General features: G+C 41.2%; 1 protein-coding gene across 2 annotated transcripts in view; it reads right to left on the bottom strand.

The window, feature by feature from the left end:
* The window catches only part of LOC147418234 (uncharacterized), a 94,315-nt gene extending 91,584 nt beyond the window's left edge, over positions 1–2,731 (bottom strand). Inside the window, exon 1 of one of the 2 annotated variants that reach the window (XM_086506751.1) lies at positions 1,394–2,731. In XM_086506751.1, coding sequence (XP_086362877.1) covers positions 1,394–2,291 — 898 coding nt within the window. In that variant the 5' untranslated portion in view covers positions 2,292–2,731. The remainder of the gene's footprint in view (positions 1–1,393) is intronic. The other variant, XM_086506750.1, reaches the window with a different exon arrangement.
* Positions 2,732–21,332: the final 18,601 nt, after the last annotated feature.

Here is a 21,332-nt window from a genome sequence, read left to right as displayed (position 1 = left end):
TGAGGAGAGAGGGAGCTTCTACTATTGTCTAGTATTATGGACTACCCTAAATAGAGATGTCTTGGTCTTCATCTGCGCAAGAGATGATGTCTGAAGGAGAGATTACTTAGAGAGGGCACATCGGTGTGAGGTGCTGATAGAGAGTGGACAAAGCCTCCTTGTCTCTTCGCTATGGATAAGATAGACACCAAGCTGTGAAGACCATGAGCCTCCCATAATCGGAGTCCCATTTTGTATACCACATCCATCTCTCTTGATGTATTGTGTATGCGTACCTCATATATTATATTGGAGTGCCTCACCTACGGCCCACAATGTGACTCATGATGTATGTATAGCATCCTTCTTACATCATAGGTACCGTCAAGGTCGTGGGTCGGGGGGCAGCAGATCAGAGCCGTCCATCGCCTCATCTTTATTGGCAAAATTTGTGCTTGCAATCATTCGATGCTGGACAGCTCAGCACTGGGAATGTACACAGTCTGCATGCCAATTGTTTGCCTGCAGCTCAGTATGCAGAATCGCAGATGCACGGAATGCTGACACATCAGCCTACGAACTGGTCGCCTGCCTGGGGTTGACCTCTTGAACCGGTGGCCCTCCTCCCCACGACCGTTGACGGCCGCCATTCCTTGCAATCGTGCTCCCACAGGACTCCCGGCTCCACCGATCGCCCTTTGGTCGCAGGGATTCCAAGGAATGGTCCCTAAGGGACCATTCTCTACATCGTCAAGGTCGCTGGCCGGGGGGCAGGCCATCCTGGCCGTCCATCGCGCTGCCATTACTGGACGAAATCAGTGTGGAGGGCTGTTGGATGAACGACATCTCATCACCCAGAATCTGAGAGGCAGAGTTGACCAATAGTAGGTCCAGCTCAACATGCGGAATGATCACTACCTCTTCCAATCATTGCCAATCATCACTGCCAATGATTGCATGGCAAATCAGAGCTCGGAATAATCATCTCTACCAATGATCGCATCACAACTCAGTGCTCAGAATAATCATCACCGCCAATGATATTGCTCAGAATAATCATCACTGCCAAGGATTGTATGGCAAATCAGCACTGGACGATGACCTGCAATTGACGTAGACAGTAGGACTAAACCACTGTAGTCTGTATCGGATAATCCGAGTCTTTGTACTTAGCCCCCGGGCCCCCTCCCAGCGACCTTGACGGCCAGGAATGGTCATTTAATGACCATTGTCCCATAATATTGACTCCCTCCGCCGGTCGCCATGTGGTCGTCAATATTCCCTACCCCATAGTAATTAATTCTCTCTCTCTCTCTCTCTCTCTCTCTCTCTCTCACACACACACACACACACACACACACATTGAGCTCATGTGAAGAAAATAATTAGCCACCATCTCTAAATTGGAAAATACCTTGAGAGAGATAATGAATGCTCTGTTTTCTGAAAGCAGAGCTGAAGCTCGATCCCCACCATACCTCCAGAAAAGATCGTGACCGCAAACCTCGTTTGGGCAATGCCTTGTTCCCTCTCACACCCTTGGCACTCCCTTTTTCTCTAGACTTGGTAATGGAGAAAGAGTCAGCGGAATCCTTCCCATTTACACCTTCCTCCATTGTCTCATTCTCTGTTTTCCCTGATTCCACAAAAATCCTTCTAGAAGAGGAATCTCTTTGCAAGTTTTCTGAGCTTGGCTTCCCACAAAGCTTCAATGGAGACGATGTGGGTGTCTGTCGCATTCTGCTTGATCCATGCTTCTTTGAGGATGTGGAATCATCTGGCGAATCGAATAAGGTATCGCCATGTGAATGCGCAGAGTTGTCTGTTGAGCCGATCGGCTCTTCGCTGACTATTACGGTCTTTGCAGCTGAAGCTCGTTTGAATTTCGACACACGGAGCCAAGCCGGGCTGGAGGAGCCGCGCAGCAATTGTTGCGAAGAACCAGACTTGAGTCTCTCAGAGAGAGTTTCATCTGTGAGATAGCCCATGGGTGATGCCTCTTCTCTATGAAGAATCATCTCCACAGTGGCATTTCTATCTACCTCAAGAAGGATGCGGGCAGACGTACTCGTGACAAGGCCAATGACAGGCCCCACGAGCACGACGGGCTTACCATCTGTGTATTCCTGTGGGGTTAACTCATCGGCTTGAAAGCTGGGCCGGCGACTGCTAAGGTGCTCGCCGGCCTTGACCAATTGCTCTTTCATGTGCAGTTTGGTTAGCCCCCATCTTGAGATGTGGCCACCAATAAGCTCAGGGGGGCAGCTCTCTGATTTCTGTATGTAATTTGTGCCTGGTTGCTTCTTCACCATTTGGGATATGTATCTCTGCGTGCGGACGGAAGTCGCAGATCCGATTAGAGTTGTCTAGCAATGCCAACCGCGCTGGCATTGCGGTGCCATGGCTGGGGGGAGAAGGATCCACATATAATGTACTACAGGTAGAGCTATGAAGCAAAATTGTGCTTGCTACAATTAGTCCCTGTAGAGCGAGGTCTACTTTCTTCCATGTGTATATGGGATAATTGTGTGAGATCTCTCTACATTGCTGCTCTCTTCTGAGGAGGAATATAAATTCTGGTTTTGGCGGAAGGAGGAAGCTACAAGACTTGAGCAAGATTGAAGTCACTGGTTTTTTATTCGTTGGGATTCCTTGCAGAGATCTCAAGCATCAGAAGGGGGGGCGAGCGCCGGCTTCAAATCCAGTTGTGATGGCTTCCCATCACCTTCCGCCACCTGTCCGCGTATAGCTGGTCAACTTGCCGACGTGGCCTGCTGCTCTTCTAGTGCACGGTACGTATCTCCGCGGACCGCAACCTTCATGTTTTGAATGTTATAAATGCTAAAAACCTTTGGCTCTGGATCTTCCCTTGTGCTATAAAAACTAGGGGCATGGGACAAAGCGGTTTATTTCAAAACCATACACGATTTCCAAAACGGAAGTTTGAAAATTTAATCTAATTTTCACCATTTTCAAAACTATTTTTCTCAAAAAGTTTAGGACTGAGATATTTTTCTCAAAAAGTTTAGGACTGAGATCTTTGGATTTCAAAGCTAAGTTGAGACACACTCTTCTGTGACTTGAAGCCTCAAAATAAACTTTTTGGAAAACATAAGCCTTAGGCTAGGTTTAGACAATGCGATGGCAAAAGAAGCCTCCCACTGAACTTTTCCCTACCCCTCATTCACACAACTCGACGATAGTACAACTATGCTACCAACAAATAGCAAACAGCGCTAGCACTTCTAGATTGTTGAGGGCTACGTTTGAGCTTGACATGCTATCAGCTGTAGGCGTGGAGATGTGCAGGTCTCTGTCACAAAAGTTCCTCATCTTCGCAGACAAAGAAGGGAGAGGAATGGTGGACCCGGAAGTTCTTGGCCTTTTCCATAGCCAATCAAAACTCCCCACACCACTTCTCTCCTCTGCCATCTGGTCGTCTGAACCCACCCTTGGGCCTAGTTTGGTGGATAGCCTACTAACAGGTTTGCATCACTTTGGAATGGGCATTCATAGAGGGGCTTCACACATGAAATGTATGGGCTCACCACGATGCTTGCATGGTAGTCCTACCATGAGCACACTCTAACCCTTCTCACTCAAACAATGGGTGCGTACTTGAAAGACCCCATTCACTTTTTTGGAAAGTAAAATAACCCTTAGTTGAACTATTAACTTTGAGCGTCATCCTTAGTATTATTTGTTTTGGGTTATGGGCAAGGCTTGTCGATCTCATAGGTTTATGGTCTAGGGTTGGTGATCGCCAATGAGAGGTGCACTAGACTACGCACCAAACTTGTTTAGTGCTAATTGGTTGAATGTGGGTGCCCGCATGTGAAAGGGACGGACCCATAGATAAGGATTGTAATGTTAGTATTTTGCTCATTACAGATTGTGTGCTTGTAACCCTTGTGGCTCGCACACCACGGTACTGAGCAAGTTCCTTGCAGATGACACTTTTGGCGCTGTTGCCAGGGAACCGCTTTGCGCCAAGCTCCCACCGCACCCTTCATTTTGTGTTGAGTTTTTTTTTTGCATCCTGGAAAGGTTGGAAAGTGTGTGTGTCATGTCTGTGTATGCAGGTCTGGATGCGGAGATGTCAGACATTCTATTGATTTTTTGTCAATATAGGCTCTGCTTCATTTTTGTTCACTTTTTTTTTTGCATGTCAATGATAGGCTATTTGCTATTTTTTTGCACATCTAGGCACAAGAAAAATCAAGTAAAAACGACTGAAATAGCTAGTGGTGAGGCCTCTTAAGGTACTTCTCAACACTTTTAGGGTACTTGCATCACATGTATTTACGCTCTGGATGAGTGTTGGAGTCTAAGAAATTAGAGAGTGCCTCAAATTGCACAGGAACCCATTATCCACCCACGCTAGGTTCCTGGCCTTCGACTGGACCCAATGTAGTGCAACCCAAAACCCGCACATCGCGGGGGCTAGTGACTCTTCCTCTGATTATGACATGATGGAGGGACACCCTACCCCATATCCGAAAAATGAAAACCAGAATGTACTTGTCTCGGGCCCACAACCAAGTGCTAGTGTGTTTAGTCGCCTAATGAAAACCATTAATCGAGGCGCTCGTTTGAAGCCTACAACTAGTAAAGTAAATGAAGGCGACGGGGAAGTAGATTCGCCTTTCACTTCTCATGTAGACCCTATACTCCCCAAGAGTGTCCATGTCAATATCCTCCGCATTCACTAGAGACCCTACCGAGCCATCACCCTCTAAAGTTCTACTACTTGATAGAAGGAGTCTTGTTGAAGTATAAGAGGTCAAATGATATATGCAAGCAATTAGGGAGAGGGAAATTGAGAGCCTACGTATAATAGAACAACACAACAATCATGCCACCCGAGCAATTTGAGTGCTCCCAAATTAGCAGTCGAGCCATAATGACTCCACTTCAAGGGGAACCTCCAGCACACCAAGCTTAGAGGGGGTATTTCTCAATGAAAATTGGGACTATGACCTGCAAACCAAGACTTTGACCGACGGGCTACACATACCATGTAGGTTGGTTAGAGGTTGTACAATCCACGTCTAGTGCCACAAGTCCAGAGGAGCAGCAACGGATGGTCTGTGATTTCATCCATGGGGTTGTCCAATCGAAGAGGCAAAACAAGGGAACTAACATTCTTTCGACGAGTCCTATGAGATTCTTGGATATGGAAAAGGCCAAACAACTGACCGTATATATATATATATATATATATATATATATAAATATATATATATATATATATATATAATATATATATATATATATATATATATATATTATATATATATATATTATATATATATATAAAAAAACATACACACACACACACAATACATACAACACACCACAAACACATACACACACACACACACACAATACCTACACACACACAAACAAACACACACACACACACACACACACACACACACACACACATATATATAAATATATAATATATATATAAATATATATATATATATAATATATATATATATATTTATATATATATTATAGAGAGAGAGAGAGAGAGAGAGAGAGAGAAGAGAGGTGAGCCCGACAGAGGATCAAGAGAGAGAAAAAAGAAGAAAACGCGACGATGATGATAATTTGGGATCGAAATGTGTTTGCCAAGGCAAAAATTGAGAGAGAGAGAGAGAGAGAGAGAGAGAGAGAGAGAGAGAGAGAGAGAGAGAGAGAGGCCAACGGAGGATCAAGAGAGAGAATATAGTTGAGAAGAGAGGAAAAGAATATTTTTGGAATTTGCTGACACTGGATACCAAAAAAGGCTCGCCGAAAAATGCTCGCCAAAAAACACTTCCCTCCCTTGTAGAACATAGCAACCTATCCCAAGAATATTTCTCCATTCATCTATGTAAGACTCCTCAGCACTTGCTTTCGCACTAGTGCATCTACCTCCTCAAATTTGTAGTAGAATATGGGTTTACTACAAAAGTGTCACCCACACACAAGGAGTTGCTAAAAACATTGTGATGGCCTTCATAAGTTCAAAGTCAAGAAGGCCATCTTTGTTGCTTTTCCTTGTTTGTTGGGCACATGCTTCCTCCATAGCATCATTAGGTAGAGGTATGAGCATATGATACTCCCAAGACTCGACATGAGCTTTGTTGGTGCAACGATTCCAACATGAATGCAAGATCACAAAAGCATGCTAATTGTAAACACGCAATGGTTGTTGGATCCTACAATTTATGATGATCGCAAAACACATGCAAGGATCAACATTTTTCAATGCCTTTGCGATTCCACTTATGCGACATGTCCACATCTCCTACTTAGATTTCCCAAAACACACAGACACATTCTCTTTCTTTTGAAGCTATGCTGCACTAGCACCCATTGATGAGTTCTACAATAGGCAATCACATTTTTTGCACACTTTTAGGTGTCTCCATTAGTCTTTAATTTCTTGTATATCAATGTTCTTTTGACAACTACACTTGCTCCATCATGCTCTCCCTTGCCTGCCTCGATCCAAAGAAGAACCAGGTCATAGATATTCTTGCCAAACCTCCATGTACCTTCTAATGACATAGAATGCTCTAACGGCCTTAAACTGTGATGCCGCACCATTTGACGAAACCTGATGCTTTTTTGGAGTGATATCTTCTTCTTATAACTAGTCACAATACAACATAAAACAATGTTGGATGAACAATTTTTCATGCACTGTGTCATCCAAGACAAAGAAATGCACGGTTTTGACAATCTCTCTCTCTCTCTCTCTCTCTCTCTCTCTCTCACACACACACACACACACACACACACACACATTATGAAGAGAATGGAGTCTAGGAGGGCCTCTTTATTTGGCATTTTAAGGGAGTCAAACCTTTAGTATTAAGAAAACAATCAAAGGATAACTTTTGAATTCAAACAAGTAAAACGGCTATTTTATTTGAGTTCAAATTTTCCCCCAAAATGAAATTTAAAATCTAGCGGAAAAAAGTATATCATGTAAAATATCTATGGAAAGAGCTCGGTGTGTAGATTCTAGATCTATAATCTTTTCTCAAATCAAAGATCAAGGCAAGAGTTATGGAAGGCCGAAAATCATAAATTTGTCCTCCCCCTTTTTGGGGGGAAAAGTGCATCCTTTGACCACTCTTACACCTCTCTTACACACCCACCATTCTTGCACACGTGGCATGTATCTATTTGTGCAAATGTTAATCACCTCCATAATCTGATGGAAAATAAAGAGGCCCTCCTAGAACCCATCCTCTTCCTAATACTCTCTCTCTCTCCCCCCCCTTGTGGCAATAGGTTATGTGAACAAAAATGGTTACCCGAGTTGAGTGCAAGTGCAAGACTGAGCTTCATTTTGTTCTTTGAAAGAGTAGTTTTCAACAAAATCAACAATTGAAACAACCACATCATCAGGAAACCTGAATTTGCACCCCTTGAATTGTTATGCCCCCCCCCCAAGGCAATAGTTGGACAAAATTTGAGTTTCGTCAGAAGTTGAAAAAAGTTCAGATCACTTCAACCACAAACCCTTTTCACCTTGAATTTTATCTTCTTAGAGCACATAGTGATGAGAAAAAGCTTTGAGTTTCGTCTTTAGAAGTTGAAAAAAGTCTCAGATTTGCACTTCTTTAACCACAAACCCTTTCTCTTCTTCTTGGATCCATCTTTATCTTCTTTTTCACACTTGTAGAAACTTTGATTGAAATAAGTAGCACTTTGAATTTGGTCTTTAGAAGTTGAAGAAAGTCTCGGATTTGCACTTTTTTAACCACAAATCCTTTGTCTTCTTCTTAGAGCCATTTTTATCTTGCTTTTTTCACACTTGTACCACGGCCTGCTTTCTTTAAGTAGCATGTGTGCAAGTTTCTCACCCCACAATTTTGACACTCTCCCATGAGGCATTTCCTATGCACAAAAATGGTGTCTTATAGCTTTGGACATAAGATGTATTATCAAAGTTCACGAACACCTTTGAAAGTGTGATGAGTGACTGCACATCCACCATCACTTTCATCACCTAGGACACATAAGTGACATGTACACTTGCACTCATCTCCATGGAGCCCAAACCCTTGGGATCAAATATGGTTCAAAGCATCTATTAGAAAGAACATTTGGACATGATACTCACAACAATAGGTGTATATGTCCTTTAGCCGCGATACAAAGGATGTCTTGAGCTTCTTAAACACTCACAAGTCAATCTCGTAGTCTCAATTCTTCTCTTTGAACCTATGAAAGAGCTTGACTTGCACAAATCATAATAGAAGCATTCAAATATTCATATGCTAGTTATCATACCCAAAGTTGCATTTGTATGCTAAGTAGGATGTATTTCATCTTGGATGTATGTTCCTTGGCATACATGCGGTTTCGTGAAAAGAAGCATACATGCAAGAAGACTCATTTACTAGCTAGCATACATATGCTAAACTATGTATGTTACCTAGCAAACCAATGCTACCTAGAATATATGTATGTTACCTAGGAATGCCATGATGTGTTGATGAGCTTACTTCAAAAAGATAATGTATGCTAGTTAGCATAGACTCCCATATTGGCATCTACCAACTAGCGTACTTTTGAGCAAAGCTATATGCTAGTTAGTATAAATTGGTAGAGTGGAATTTTCTAAGTAGCATACTTCTAAGAGAACCTATATGCTAGTTAGTGCAGACTCGCAAAGTGGCATTTACTAACTAGCATACTTCTGAGAGAATTAATATGCTAGTTAGTGCAAACTCACATAGTGACATTGCTAACTAGTATACTTCTGAGAGACAAGATTGTATGATAATGAGCATACACTCATAAGGCGACATTTTTTAACTACTAGCATGATTCTATGAAAGCTTGTATGTTAGTTAGTATAGACTCACAAAGTGGCCTTTGCTATCTAGAATAATTTTGAGAGAGATTGTATAGTAATTAGCATACACACACGGAGTTGCATTGCAAAATAGCAAACTTCTGAGAGAGTCTATATGGTAGTTAGCATAAACTCATAGAGTTGCATTTGCTAACTAGCATATGTTTGAGAGAGTCTGTCTAGTAGTTAGGATAAACTCACAGAGTGGCATCATTTGCTAATTAGCATAATTTTGAGAGAGCCTCTATGCTAATAGTATAGACTTACAGATGCTAACTAGCATACTTCTAAGAGATCTTGTACGATAATGAGCATAGACACATAGAGCGGCATTTGTTAACTAGCGTATTTTTAAGAGAGCCTGTAATGGTAGTTACCATAGAATCACATTGAGACCTATGTTAAATAGAAATATTACTAGCATAATAGAGCATCTATGCTAATTAAAGTAGAATCGTAGTAAAAGCTGTGGATTATGATACTTTATAGAGAGGTTGTGTGCTAGCTATTGTAGAGTCACAATGTGGCCTTTGATAATACAACCACATGTATGCAATGTCACATAGTTAGCATAGAGTCACAAAGGATGCTATCATAATAACTAATATCTAATTCTCCTAAATGATTTTCTCATGTTAAACTGATTATTTAATATGGGGAAGTACCAAGAGAGAAAAGGCTAAAATATTGGTTAAGCTGGCAAACCAGCCACAGTAAGGATCCAAAGGAGGGAAAATAGGGATCCAAAGGGGGGGCCATCTGCAAAAGAGCAATGTGCAACAATGGGCTCCAAAGACCTTAGGGTTCAGCCCATTAAGACTTCCAAAATGCTAAGGTTCCAAAATTCAAAGGTAAGTTCAAATGGTCAAGCTTAGTGGAATTGGATGGTTTAGTGATGACCAAAAAGTCTTCCATAACTCCTAAAGAGGAGGGGGAGAGCCCTAAAGGTAGTAGGAGAGAGAGAAGCTTGTGAGATAACACACACACTCACTCAAAGGCTTCCCTTTACACAAAGGGCATAATGGACACATGTCAGCTCCCTAGCCCAATTGCCCACCACAAGGTGCACTCAAATCCTATTGGAAGGCCATAGAGGTAGACCAATGAGAATCAACCTAGAGTAAATCTAGATTAATCAATTAAAAAACACTTAATAAAAGAACCAATGAGAATTAAGCTCTCTACTAGAAGACTATTGGACAGTCTCCCAAGGGGTCCAATGAGCATTCATCAGCCCAATGGCTTGCCTGCTTCCTATTGGCCAGAAGACAAAGGGTTCCAATGAGAGTTTAATTGCATTAATTGATTACCTATATCTCTCACAAAAGGGGAAGGGGGGACACATGTCACAAGGCTATCACTTATGCTTCTCCATTTTCATTGGCTAAGCTTTGCAGGGCCCAATGGGGTGTCAGCATGAGTATTTTGCAAGAGGGGTCGACCAAGAGAGAGAGGGGGCTGCTTTTTTCAAGCATTATCACACACAATCTCACAAAATATCATGTGTGAAGCAAGAAGACTCTCTCTCTCCTTCTCAAGCTTTAATGGAAAGCTCATCACCTACTCCAAGCTTGTGAGAAGGGAGGCCTACACCAACAACTCAAAGCTCATCACCTACTCCAAGCTTGTGAGAAGGGAGGCCTACACCAACAACTCTTGTCTTTGTGGTGCAAATCCATCAAGATCCAAGCTTCAATGCATACTCATCTCCTCTAACATGCTAATTACTAAGCTATGCTAAGCTATTATGAGTGATTAGGTGAGGAGATATACTTCTTTCTCGTAAGACTACTCCTTCTTCCTCTCGATCTACTCTCATACCGCACTAGCTCTCACCATCTTCAACGGTGTGTGAGGTCTTGGGTCTGAGACCGTGAGGGAATTGATGTTGTGTTTTAAAGTGTTTTCTTAGTGCTTGAAGCTTCCATCTTCATTGCACTAGCTAGTTATTGAAGGAACACCAAGAATTGTATTGTAAAATGTATCCCTTGATTGGGGAAACCTATAGCACAAAGACTTTTGGAGGGGGGACCGGCTCCATATAAATATGATCTTGAACTATTGTCAATAGCTTAATCTCTCTCTCTCTTTTGAAGCATTGTTCACGCCTATCTAACTAGGTGTTATGATTTTTGTTGCTCTCTCCATCCAAGCACTCTTACTATGCTCATTAGGAATCTATTCTAATGAAATGCTCACTATGTCTATGCTATTTTCTACTACACATAAGTTGTTATGACATTAAATGTTACATTGGTATTAGAGCACAAGGTTTCTCTTTTCTTGCTCAAGAAGGGAGGTCCTCAAGCTAACTATAAATGGTTGGTATTATTAATTGCAATTGAGTAAGTAGAATAGGGAATTTTCAGCCTTGCAGTGCGACTGCCTTTGTGCAGATAACAGAGCATCACCATCGAGAGCTATGGTCTTAGTAGTGGAGTCCTACGGGGCTTAACCACTATTGAGCTATTAGAAGCTTGACAGGAGCCAGTACTATTTTGGTGTCGAAAGATCCTCTCTTCTATTCCTTGCAATTAGTGTTATTTGAGCCATGGGTACAGGAGCTTGAGTGCTTTTCTAAAGGGGTAAAGAGGAGTAGCAACTAGGGGTTGAAGTGCAAAAGTACACCTAAAAATTGTTAAAATGGCTGACAATAGTAAAGAGAGTGAATTTAATGTTGATAACTTTTTGCTAATGAGTAGGCTACTAATGATGCCCCTATGCTTGTTAACTACCTTGTTTCTAGGCTTCAACAGGCTATGGGCAATCCATCCCTCCAGTGAAGTGCAACAGCAGCTTCGTGCTCATGGGATTCTCCAAACTCCCCACCATGATGAGAGATTACCTAGGAAGCAAGAAGCTTTAGTCACTCCCTTAATTGGGAAATTGAGGCTCCATGTCCAAAGCTATGTGGACAAAGAGGACTTCTTTATCTCTCCTCTCAAGCACGAGGATGTAATCCTAGGGCACGATGGTTTGATTACATGGCTACCAATGTTAAATTCCCTGAAGGGAAAATCTACTTTGGGTTCAAGGAAAAAGATATGTACATAGATGCTAAGGAGTTGGGTAACACCATACCCATTGTACATATGCACGCTTTCAATAAGTCAATAAAGAGCTTTATTTCCTTGTACGTGATTTTTGTTAAAGATTCTCAAAATGAACCTAATGCTTTATAGCAAAAGAAAATATAAACAATCACAAAGAATTAGAATTATCCAATTTTCTCAAGGGATTTCAAGATGTTTTTATTGATGACATCCCTTGTGAACTACCTCCTAAATGAGGCAATGATGACCATGCAATTGAACTTCTTCCAAGAAGTTCACCGCCTAATAAATCTCCTTATAGAGTCTCTTAAGCTCAACAAGAGGAGATTATGCGGCAAGTGCATGAGTTAGTTGAGAAGGGCATGGTTAGGCCTAGCTCATCTCCATTTTGTTCACCAATGCTATTAGTTCAAAAGGAAGACGGCACATATTGTATGTGTGTCGACTATAGAGCACTAAATACGATCACTATCAAAAAAATGTTTCCCGTTCCATGGGTAGAAGACCTATTTGATAAGCTACAAGGGTCGACCTACTTTAGTAGAATTGACCTAAAAAGTGGCTACCATCAAATAAGGATAGTTGATCAAGACATTGTAAAGACCACATTTCGCACTACATTTGGTCTTTACGAATATATTGTCATGCCTTTTGGCTTGACCAATACAGCGGCCACATTCAACCGCTTGATGGAGAAGCTATTCAGGCCTCATCGAACCTTTACTGGTGTGCTCTTTGATGATATTATCATCTACTCTAATTCATTACACGAACACAAGCAACATCTCAAGGTAATATTTCAAGTTCTACAAGAGAATAAACTTTATGTTAATCGAAAGAAAAGTGACTTTTCTTACAAGAGATTCAGTATTTAGTTCACATTATCTCTCAAGATGGCATCCAAATGGATCCTTCAAAGCTAGAGGTAATAAAAGGATGGCATAATCCAAGGAATCTTCATGAACTAAGAATCTTTATGGGTATGTGTGCTTGCAATAGACGCTTCATATAAAAGTTCTCACTAATAGAAGGACCATTACATGACCTAACAAAGAAAAACATTAGGTATACATGGTCTACCAAGGAGAACAATGCTTTCGAAAAGCGTACAGAAAAGCTTATCTCTCAACATGTGCTTACACTGTCAGATCTCTCAAAGCAATTTGAGGTCCACTGTGATGCTTGTGGCAATTGCCTTGGAGCTGTTTTGCTCCAAGAAGGGCATGCCATAGCCTATGAAAGTCGAAGGCTTGACCCTGTTGAGCAAGCTTTAGGCATATATGAAAAGGAACTCCTTGCATTTCTACATGCCTTAGATTCATGGAAGCACTATTTACTCGGGACTCCTTTCATTCTGCGGACGGATCACTAAAGCCTTAAGTACTTTATGATGCAGACCAAGCTCTCCGACAAACAAATGAGGTGGGAAAATTTCCTTTTGCAATCTCATTTTCATATTGCTCACATTGCTCGCAAGCATAATCAAGTAGCCAATGCACTCTCAAGACGACCAAGAGTGAATGCGGTTTCCATAGCAACTCATAATGATCTATCTTCTATGATAGATGAGTATGCTATTGATCCTGATTTTAGAGATGTGATTTCAGCCCTTGCACTAGGGAAGAAAGAGGAACCATTTACTTTACAAGATGGTTATCTTCTCTATGGAAATAGAATATGCGTTACTAAATCACTACGTGAGAAAGTAATGTATGAATCTCATGCTCCTCCTTATGCGGGGCATAGACGGATTCAATCTACCCCAAAAGGGATTGAAACATATTTCTATTGGCTTACCATGAAAGCAAACATACAAGAGTATGTTTCTAAATGTGTGGTATGCCAAAAGACAAAGTTTGATAGAGGGAAGCAACCAGGATTGCTTCAACCATTGTCAATCCCTACTTCACCATGGGAGAGCATATCCATGGACTTTATCTTTGGATTGCCCAAGTCTATCCATGAGACTACGGGAATATGGATGATAGTAGACAAGTTTAGCAAACAAGCTCATTTTATACCTGTCAAAAAGACTATCAAGGCCCATCAAATGGCAACCCTCTTCATTTTAAAAATATTCAAGTACCATGGCTTGCCGATGTCCATAGTGTCGGATAGAGATCCTAGAATGACCAAGGCTAAACTTATCTTTGGCCTATCACTCGCAAACGGATGGCCAAAGTGAAATAGCTAACCTAACAATCCTTGATCTACTAAAAGCCTATGTAACGGAAGTAGATCAAAGGTCCCAATGGGAGAAGTACTTACCCTTAGTGGAGTATGCCTACAATAACACTGTACATACTTTCGCAGGAAAAGCACCTTTCAAGGTAATTGCGAGAAGATCAAAAGTCCCCTGCTACTTAAGGTACACGAGAAGATCATTGTTGTTGTAGATGAATATAGCCAAGACCTACAAGAATCTTTCCAAAACATTAAGGATGCTAGCTCTATCTCACAGCAAAGGCAAAAGGCTGTTGTTGATAAGCACAAAAGAGCCCAAACCTTTAAAGAAAATGATTGGGTCTTGCTTAAATTTCCCAAGGCTCTATTAAGGCACACGACAGGCAAGAATCCTACGGGACACCAAAAGTACTATGGTAAGTTAGCAAAAAGGTACTATGGTCCCTTCCAGATTCTTAGACCAATCAATGAGATGGCCTATCAACTCAAGTTTTCCCAGCCATTGGCTCATACACAATGCTTTCCATGTGAGCCTACTAAAGCCTTACAAAGGACAACCACCTCAAGAACCAACTATTGAAGACCCACCGGAGATCGAGGACCAAGAAGAGGTGCTGCAACCCGTCCATTGTCCTACATGAAGACAAGGTATTAAGAGGCGCTAAGATTAGCCGATGGTATCTTATTAAGTTTAAGAACTATCCTTTTGAAGATGCTAGATGGATGCAAGGCATACAGTTAAAGGATAACCTAAACCTTGTCAATGCTTACAACGCTTCCCTAGAGTAAGCAAATGTACAAATGTTTAAAATGAACAAAATTTTTGTCTTATAAGACTCTCTTTTTGTTATTTGTGCACAAAGGTTAAGTAGTATGCATGCTTAGGATCAAGTTTGCGGAGACGACGTCTCCCAAACACCAAGTAGAGCTTGTCACTCTACTATGGAAGATTGATAGGACAAATGTGGAGACATGCTTGCGGCAGCCTTAGGATTAATCATCCTTCTGGAACAATGTCGTAGTGTAAAATAGGGACCCTCTGTACCCGCTAGAAAAAAGGACTAATGAATAGACTTTATCTTCTCTACCCCATAGTCGAGGACGATTATGATTTCAAGAGAGAGGTAATGTCATAATACCTAATATCTAATTCTCCTAAATGATTTTCTCATGTTAAAATAATCATTTAATATGGGGAAGTACCAGGGGAGAAAAAGCTAGAATATTGGCCAAGCTGGCAGACCGGCCATAGTAAGGATCCAAAGGAGGAAAAATTGGGATCCAAAGGGGTGGACATCTGCAAAGGATCAATGTGCAACAATGGGATCCAAAGACCTTAGGGTTCAGCCCATTAAGACTTCCAAAATGATAAGGTTCCAAAATTCAAAGGTAAGTTCAAATGGTCAAGCTTAGTAGAACTGGATGGTTTAGTGATGACCAAAAAGTCTTCCATGACTCCTAAAGAGGAGGGGGCGAGCCCTAAAGGTAGGAGAAGAGAGAGAAGCTTGTGAGATAACTAACACACACACACACTCAAAGGCTTCCCTTTTACACAAAGGGCATAATGGAGACATGTCAGCTCCCTAGGCCAATTGCCCACCCTATTGGAAGGCCATAGAGGTGGACCAATGAGAATTAGCCTAGAGTAAATCTAGATTAATTCATTTAAAAACACTTAATAAAAGAACCAATGAGAATTAAGCTCTCTAGAAGACTATTGGACAGTCTCCCAAGGGGTCCAATGAGCATTCAGCAGCCCGATGGCTTGCCTGCTTCCTATTGGCCAGAAGACAAAGGGGCCCAATGAGAGTTTAATTGCATTAATTAATTACCTAAATATCTCACAAAAGGGGAAAGGGGGACACATGTCACAAGGATATCACTTATGCTTCTCCATTTTCATTGGCTAAGCTTTGCAGGGCCCAATGGGGTGTCAGCATGAGTATTTTGCAAGAGGGGTCGACCAAGAGAGAGAGAGGGGGCTGATTTTGTCAAGGCATTATCACACACGCTCACACAATCTCATATGTGAATCAAGAAGACTCTCTCTCTCTCTCTCTCTCTCTCTCTCTCTCTCTCTCCTTCTCAAGCTTTGATGGAAAGCTCATCACCTACTCCTAGCTTGTGAGAAGGGAGGCCTACACCAACAACTCTTGGCTTTGTGATGCAAATCCAACCAAGAGCCAAGCTTCTATGCATGCCCATTTTCTCTACCATGATAATTACTAAGCTATGCTAAGCTATTATGAGTGATTAGGTTAGTATACTTCTTTCTCGTAAGACTACTCCTTCTTCCTCTCGATCTACTCTCATACCCTGCTAGCTCTCACCATCTTCAAAGGTGTGTGAGGTCTTGGGTCTGAAACTGTGAGGGAATTGATGTTGTTTTTTAAAGTGTTTGCTTAGTGCTTGAGCTTCCATCTTCATTGCACTAGCTAGTTATTGAAGGAACACCAAGAATTGTATTTTAAAATGTATCCCTTGATGGGGGAAACCTATAATACAAAGCCTTTTGCAGGGGGGACCGGCTCCATATAAATCCGGTCCTGAATTGTTGTCAATAGCTTAATTTCTCTCTCTTTTGAAGTATTTTCATGCCTATCTAACTAGGTGTTATTCTTTTTGTTGCTCTGTCCATCCAAGAACTCTTGCTATGCTCATTAGGAATCTATTCTAAAGAAATGCTCACTATGTCTATGCTATATTTTGCTACACACAAGTTACTAGACCATCAAATGTTATAGATGCTATTTAATACAAAAAGATATATGCAATATGCAAATTAAATAGGATAATATGGTAGTTATTACTAGTTGAGTGTGAGTTGAGTACCTGAGGCTCCTCAAGACGATGAACAGTGTGTCACGTAAATCCTTTTTTTCATTCTTGTGTGACTAACATACTTTTTGTTAGGTGACTTGCATGTCTCATCTCTTTAGAATGTGTAAACCAGTTCTCTCAATTCCTTTGTTAGTAGACTTTGACGACACTGCTTATGACATGCAACTAAGGAGAACAAACTAGTACTTGGGTCGACACTACCTTGTGATTTTTCCTTGTGTAAGATTGGTAGCTAACCTTTAGAACCCATGATAGTTTTGCAACAAGGAGTTGCTGTTGTGAACTCATCATCATTGTCAATGTTACATTTTTCATGAATAACTCCTCATTAGATTTTGGCTGCTTAACAATGGTCAATGTGTTGTGAACACTGGAAAGTAAAGCATGTTGAACAAAAACCTCTTTGTTTATGTGGTCCTCTTGCATTGCTCCCATAGTAAGATGTTCAACAACTAGAGTCCAAATATGTTGTTTGACATCTGTATTAAACCCAAAAATCTTCCTCTTCAAAATTTCCACAATCTATGAAGCAATCTTCTTTTCCAAAGAACTGTCAGAAGCATGCACTATATGCTCCTCCCTATAGTGCTTTTGCACCCGTCGAAGTTTTCTCTTCATTTCTCTCTCATACTCCCTAATTATGCTAGCTCTTTGTTCCTGTGGATATTGAGCATTTTCATTCAACCCTATAAATGAGTTCTTCTATTACCGAATGGTGCTGATGACTATAAACAAAAACACAAAACATACTCTAATCACAAAATAAAAATGTGGGTAGTAACTTTTAGATATGTTGCAAGCTCCAATAACTCCATCGACACTCCACTTGCCATGCCCAATGGATTGCCATAATAGGTTTATTGTGATGGTAAGTCTTCAATCATTAGAAAAATGTTCTCCATAGCTCAACTAGATCTTATTAGCTCAAAGAGGGGGAAAAAAGAAAGATAGTGAGAGGGATTTCCATTATAGGTGATTGCCATTACTTTCCTTGCACGCGCGCGCACACACGCACACACACACACACAAAGAGAGAGAGAGAGAGAGAGAGAGAGAGAGAGAGAGAGAGAGAGAGAGAGAGAGAGAGAGAGAGAGAGAGAGAGAGAGAGAGAGAGAGAGAGAGAGAGAGAGAGAGAGAGAGAGAGAGAGATGAAATGATATATTGACGTCTTCAAAAGGCCAAATTGACCTATGAGACAAAAGAGTTTACAAATGGTGAATCTGATACAATGTCTGTGTAAAAGATTGACAAACTGAAAGCTGAAAAATTGAAACTGCACTGAGCTTAAGCAAAATGGAACAAAAAGGAATGGGATGAAATGAAATGAAAGGCTGAGATGTTGGAATCAAGATGCTATGTTATGATATCCACACACACACACACACACACACACACACACACACACACACACACACACACAAAGAGAGAGAAAGAGAGAGAGAGAGAGAGAGAGAGAGAGAGAGAGAGAGAGAGAGAGAGAGAGAGAGAGAGAGAGAGAGAGAGAGAGAGAGAGATCACCATTACATTCCCTTGCACTCCACCATGCAACAAAGAGAGAGAGAGGGAGGGACCCAATCACCCACAATTTCACATAATCATGTAATGAAACCCCTCTTTCAAGAATAGAAGGTGGGACTCTCTTTTAACTAATTTTGAAATTTAATACAAAACCATCTTCAAAACATACAAGTGCTTCCTTCTTAATATTTGACTCTTTTAACTTTCTCTAAGCTACAAATACTTCCTGCAAGGGAAACGAGGTGATCATTGAGACCGAGATGGATAAGAACATGGATTGAGAGCCTAGTGAGCTATCACTTGCTATGCATTGGTTTGTTTTTTTCTTGGAGTTAACTCACTTTTTTTAACCTCTTGTGTCACAAAATCTCTTGGGGAGATTGTTGAAAAAATAAACAATTTTTTGGTCTACATTGTTGACATTCCCTTGCATTTTCTATGCTCATTGTCTGATGCATGATGCATTGCCATTTTTAGGGACTACACTACCATTGCTGCTAATCTTAGGGCCGATGTTTGACATCCCACATAGATCTCTATTCACAAGCACATGACATCTGCATGCTCGGATGTCATCTTATGCATGTGTAGTGGGAGGACAACTGCATGGGCTACTACTTTCTTTTTCTAGATCCTCCCTTTGGTATATCCCACTTAGCCTCCCCTATTATGCCCCTTTGGGATCGTTGTAGCAAGGACCATGTTCTTGCAGGCATGCAACTTGCATCTTCGACTTTGTACACTCTTGGTGGTTGTTGATCATGTTCTCTATGGTAGGTTTGTGCTCTACTATCATAATTTTTACACATTGTGTGTTCCCTATTTTAATTTTTAAAGCCCCTCATAGGAGATACCATCAACTAGGTTGACAGATTTTGTCATGCATTAGAGATGGCTATTCATCATTGCATTGTTGTCCTCCATCACATAGTTTATGAGTATGGCAATAGCCTTGGTTCTCAGGTTGAGGTAACACTCTTCTAAATATTAACTTGTTATTTGCTCATTTTTGTGTATTATTCTTGTTGTTCTAATTGTTTATATTGTGGTGTGGTGTCATTGTTCTCTCCTACATATGATGCATATGGGTTGTTGTGCGCATCTGTCGCACGTGTCAAAGCAAGGGACTTGTCGTACACTGTGTGCGAGCCACAAATGGCTGCAAGCACACAACCTCATTAATCTAGCAAGCTCAAGAGAGCAAGGGTGTGTCACTCACCACCCTACGCTTGCCTTTCCTGGAGGATTCCTCGCCGCAAAGAAGAGGGAGCTACCGCCATGCCGTGCTCAACTGCCTCGCCGCTGCCGTGCCGTCGCAATGCTCGATCACACACTCTCTCTCTCTCTCTCATGCATACACACACACACACACACACACACACACACACACACACACACACACACACACACACACACACACACACACACACACACACAAGGAGATGAAGAAGGAGATGGAGATGGAGAAAGAGCACTCTTCAATTGCACAAATGAGAGAATGAGTGATTTTTAGGTTTAAGTGACTTTTATATGAGCTCACCCATTCACACTTGGGCGCCTATGCTTAGCCAACTAACCCTTGAATGTTCTAGTTAGAATGCGCCTCTTATCGGCGATCACTCTTACTCTTTTCCTATTGGACTGACAAGCCCGGCCCATGACTACTAGAAGTGGATGCTGGTGGTTAACATGCCCCCCTTCTTGATGTAGATTCCGTCCTCGAAAGCTATTGAATTGAAGCTAGTTCATTGAGGTGGAAAAGCATTTGAGATGAATGTCCTTAGCCTTCTTCAATCATTGCAAAATCAAACAAAATTGACACGATATTTGCATTCTTTACAATTAAAAAGCATATGCAGTTGTAGGCAGACAAATTGATTGGTAACAAAATATTAAACAATTTGTCAGCAATAAACATTAAATTGTAATATAATCAAACGCACAAATAGTTGTAAAGGTCAAAAACTAAAGAAGTCTAGGGTCGCTAATTTAACGGTCAAAAGGCACTAGAGATCAACTATTAATACCATGGGCAAGCTTCTCAATCTTCTCTGGTCAATTAAGTTGTTTAATCGCGAGACCCAAGTATTTCATGTCCAAGGGCTGACTTCGGACTAGACGAGTTATCCGAAGAGGACCGTTTGACTGTAGCTAGAGCTTGAAAAATAGAGCGTTTCCTATCACAACCTTTTTTTGTAGCGGAAGTATTCACGGGTTCTCCGGGTAAATATGTTAGTTTACCAGAAACAATTAAGGGATTTCAAATGATTCTTCTTGGAGAGTTGGATAATCTCCCCGAGCAAGCTTTTTATTTAGTTGGCAATATTGATGAAGCTTTTTATTTAGTTGGCAATATTGATGAAGCCGCCGCAAAAGCTGCGGCTTTGCAAGCGGGGGGTCAATAAGAGGTATGGTATCAAGTCTTTGTGTAATGGATCCTAATCGAATAGTTTGGAATTCTGAGGTATGGGAAATTATTTTATCCACCAATAGTGGTCAGATACCTAATCATGCACCCCTCCTTGCAGCTTTGGATATGGGGGTTTTAAAAATACGTAGTGATAAGCAATGGTCTGCAATGGCACCGATGGGTGGCTTCGCCATGATAGATAATAATCGAGTGACAATATTAGTCAACGAGGCAGAGAGAGCTAGCGAAATTGATCCTGAGGAAGCTCGAAAAAGTTTTCAAACGGCTCAAGCCGAGTTAGCTGAAGTAGAAGGCAGGAGAAATGTCATAATAATCAATATCTAATTCTCCTAAATGATTTTCTCATGTTAAATTGATCATTTAATATGGGGAAGTGCTAGGGGAGAAAAAGCTAGAATATTGGTTAAGCTAGCAGACCGGCCACAGTAGGGATCCAAAGGAGGGAAAATAGGGATC

This window comes from Adiantum capillus-veneris, chromosome 30 (assembly GCF_014529385.1).
Source record: "Adiantum capillus-veneris isolate H3 chromosome 30, ASM1452938v2, whole genome shotgun sequence".
NCBI lineage: Eukaryota > Viridiplantae > Streptophyta > Polypodiopsida > Polypodiales > Pteridaceae > Adiantum > Adiantum capillus-veneris.
The sequence above is the reverse complement of the archived record's forward strand: the minus strand, read 5'-3'. Positions and strand labels throughout refer to the sequence as shown.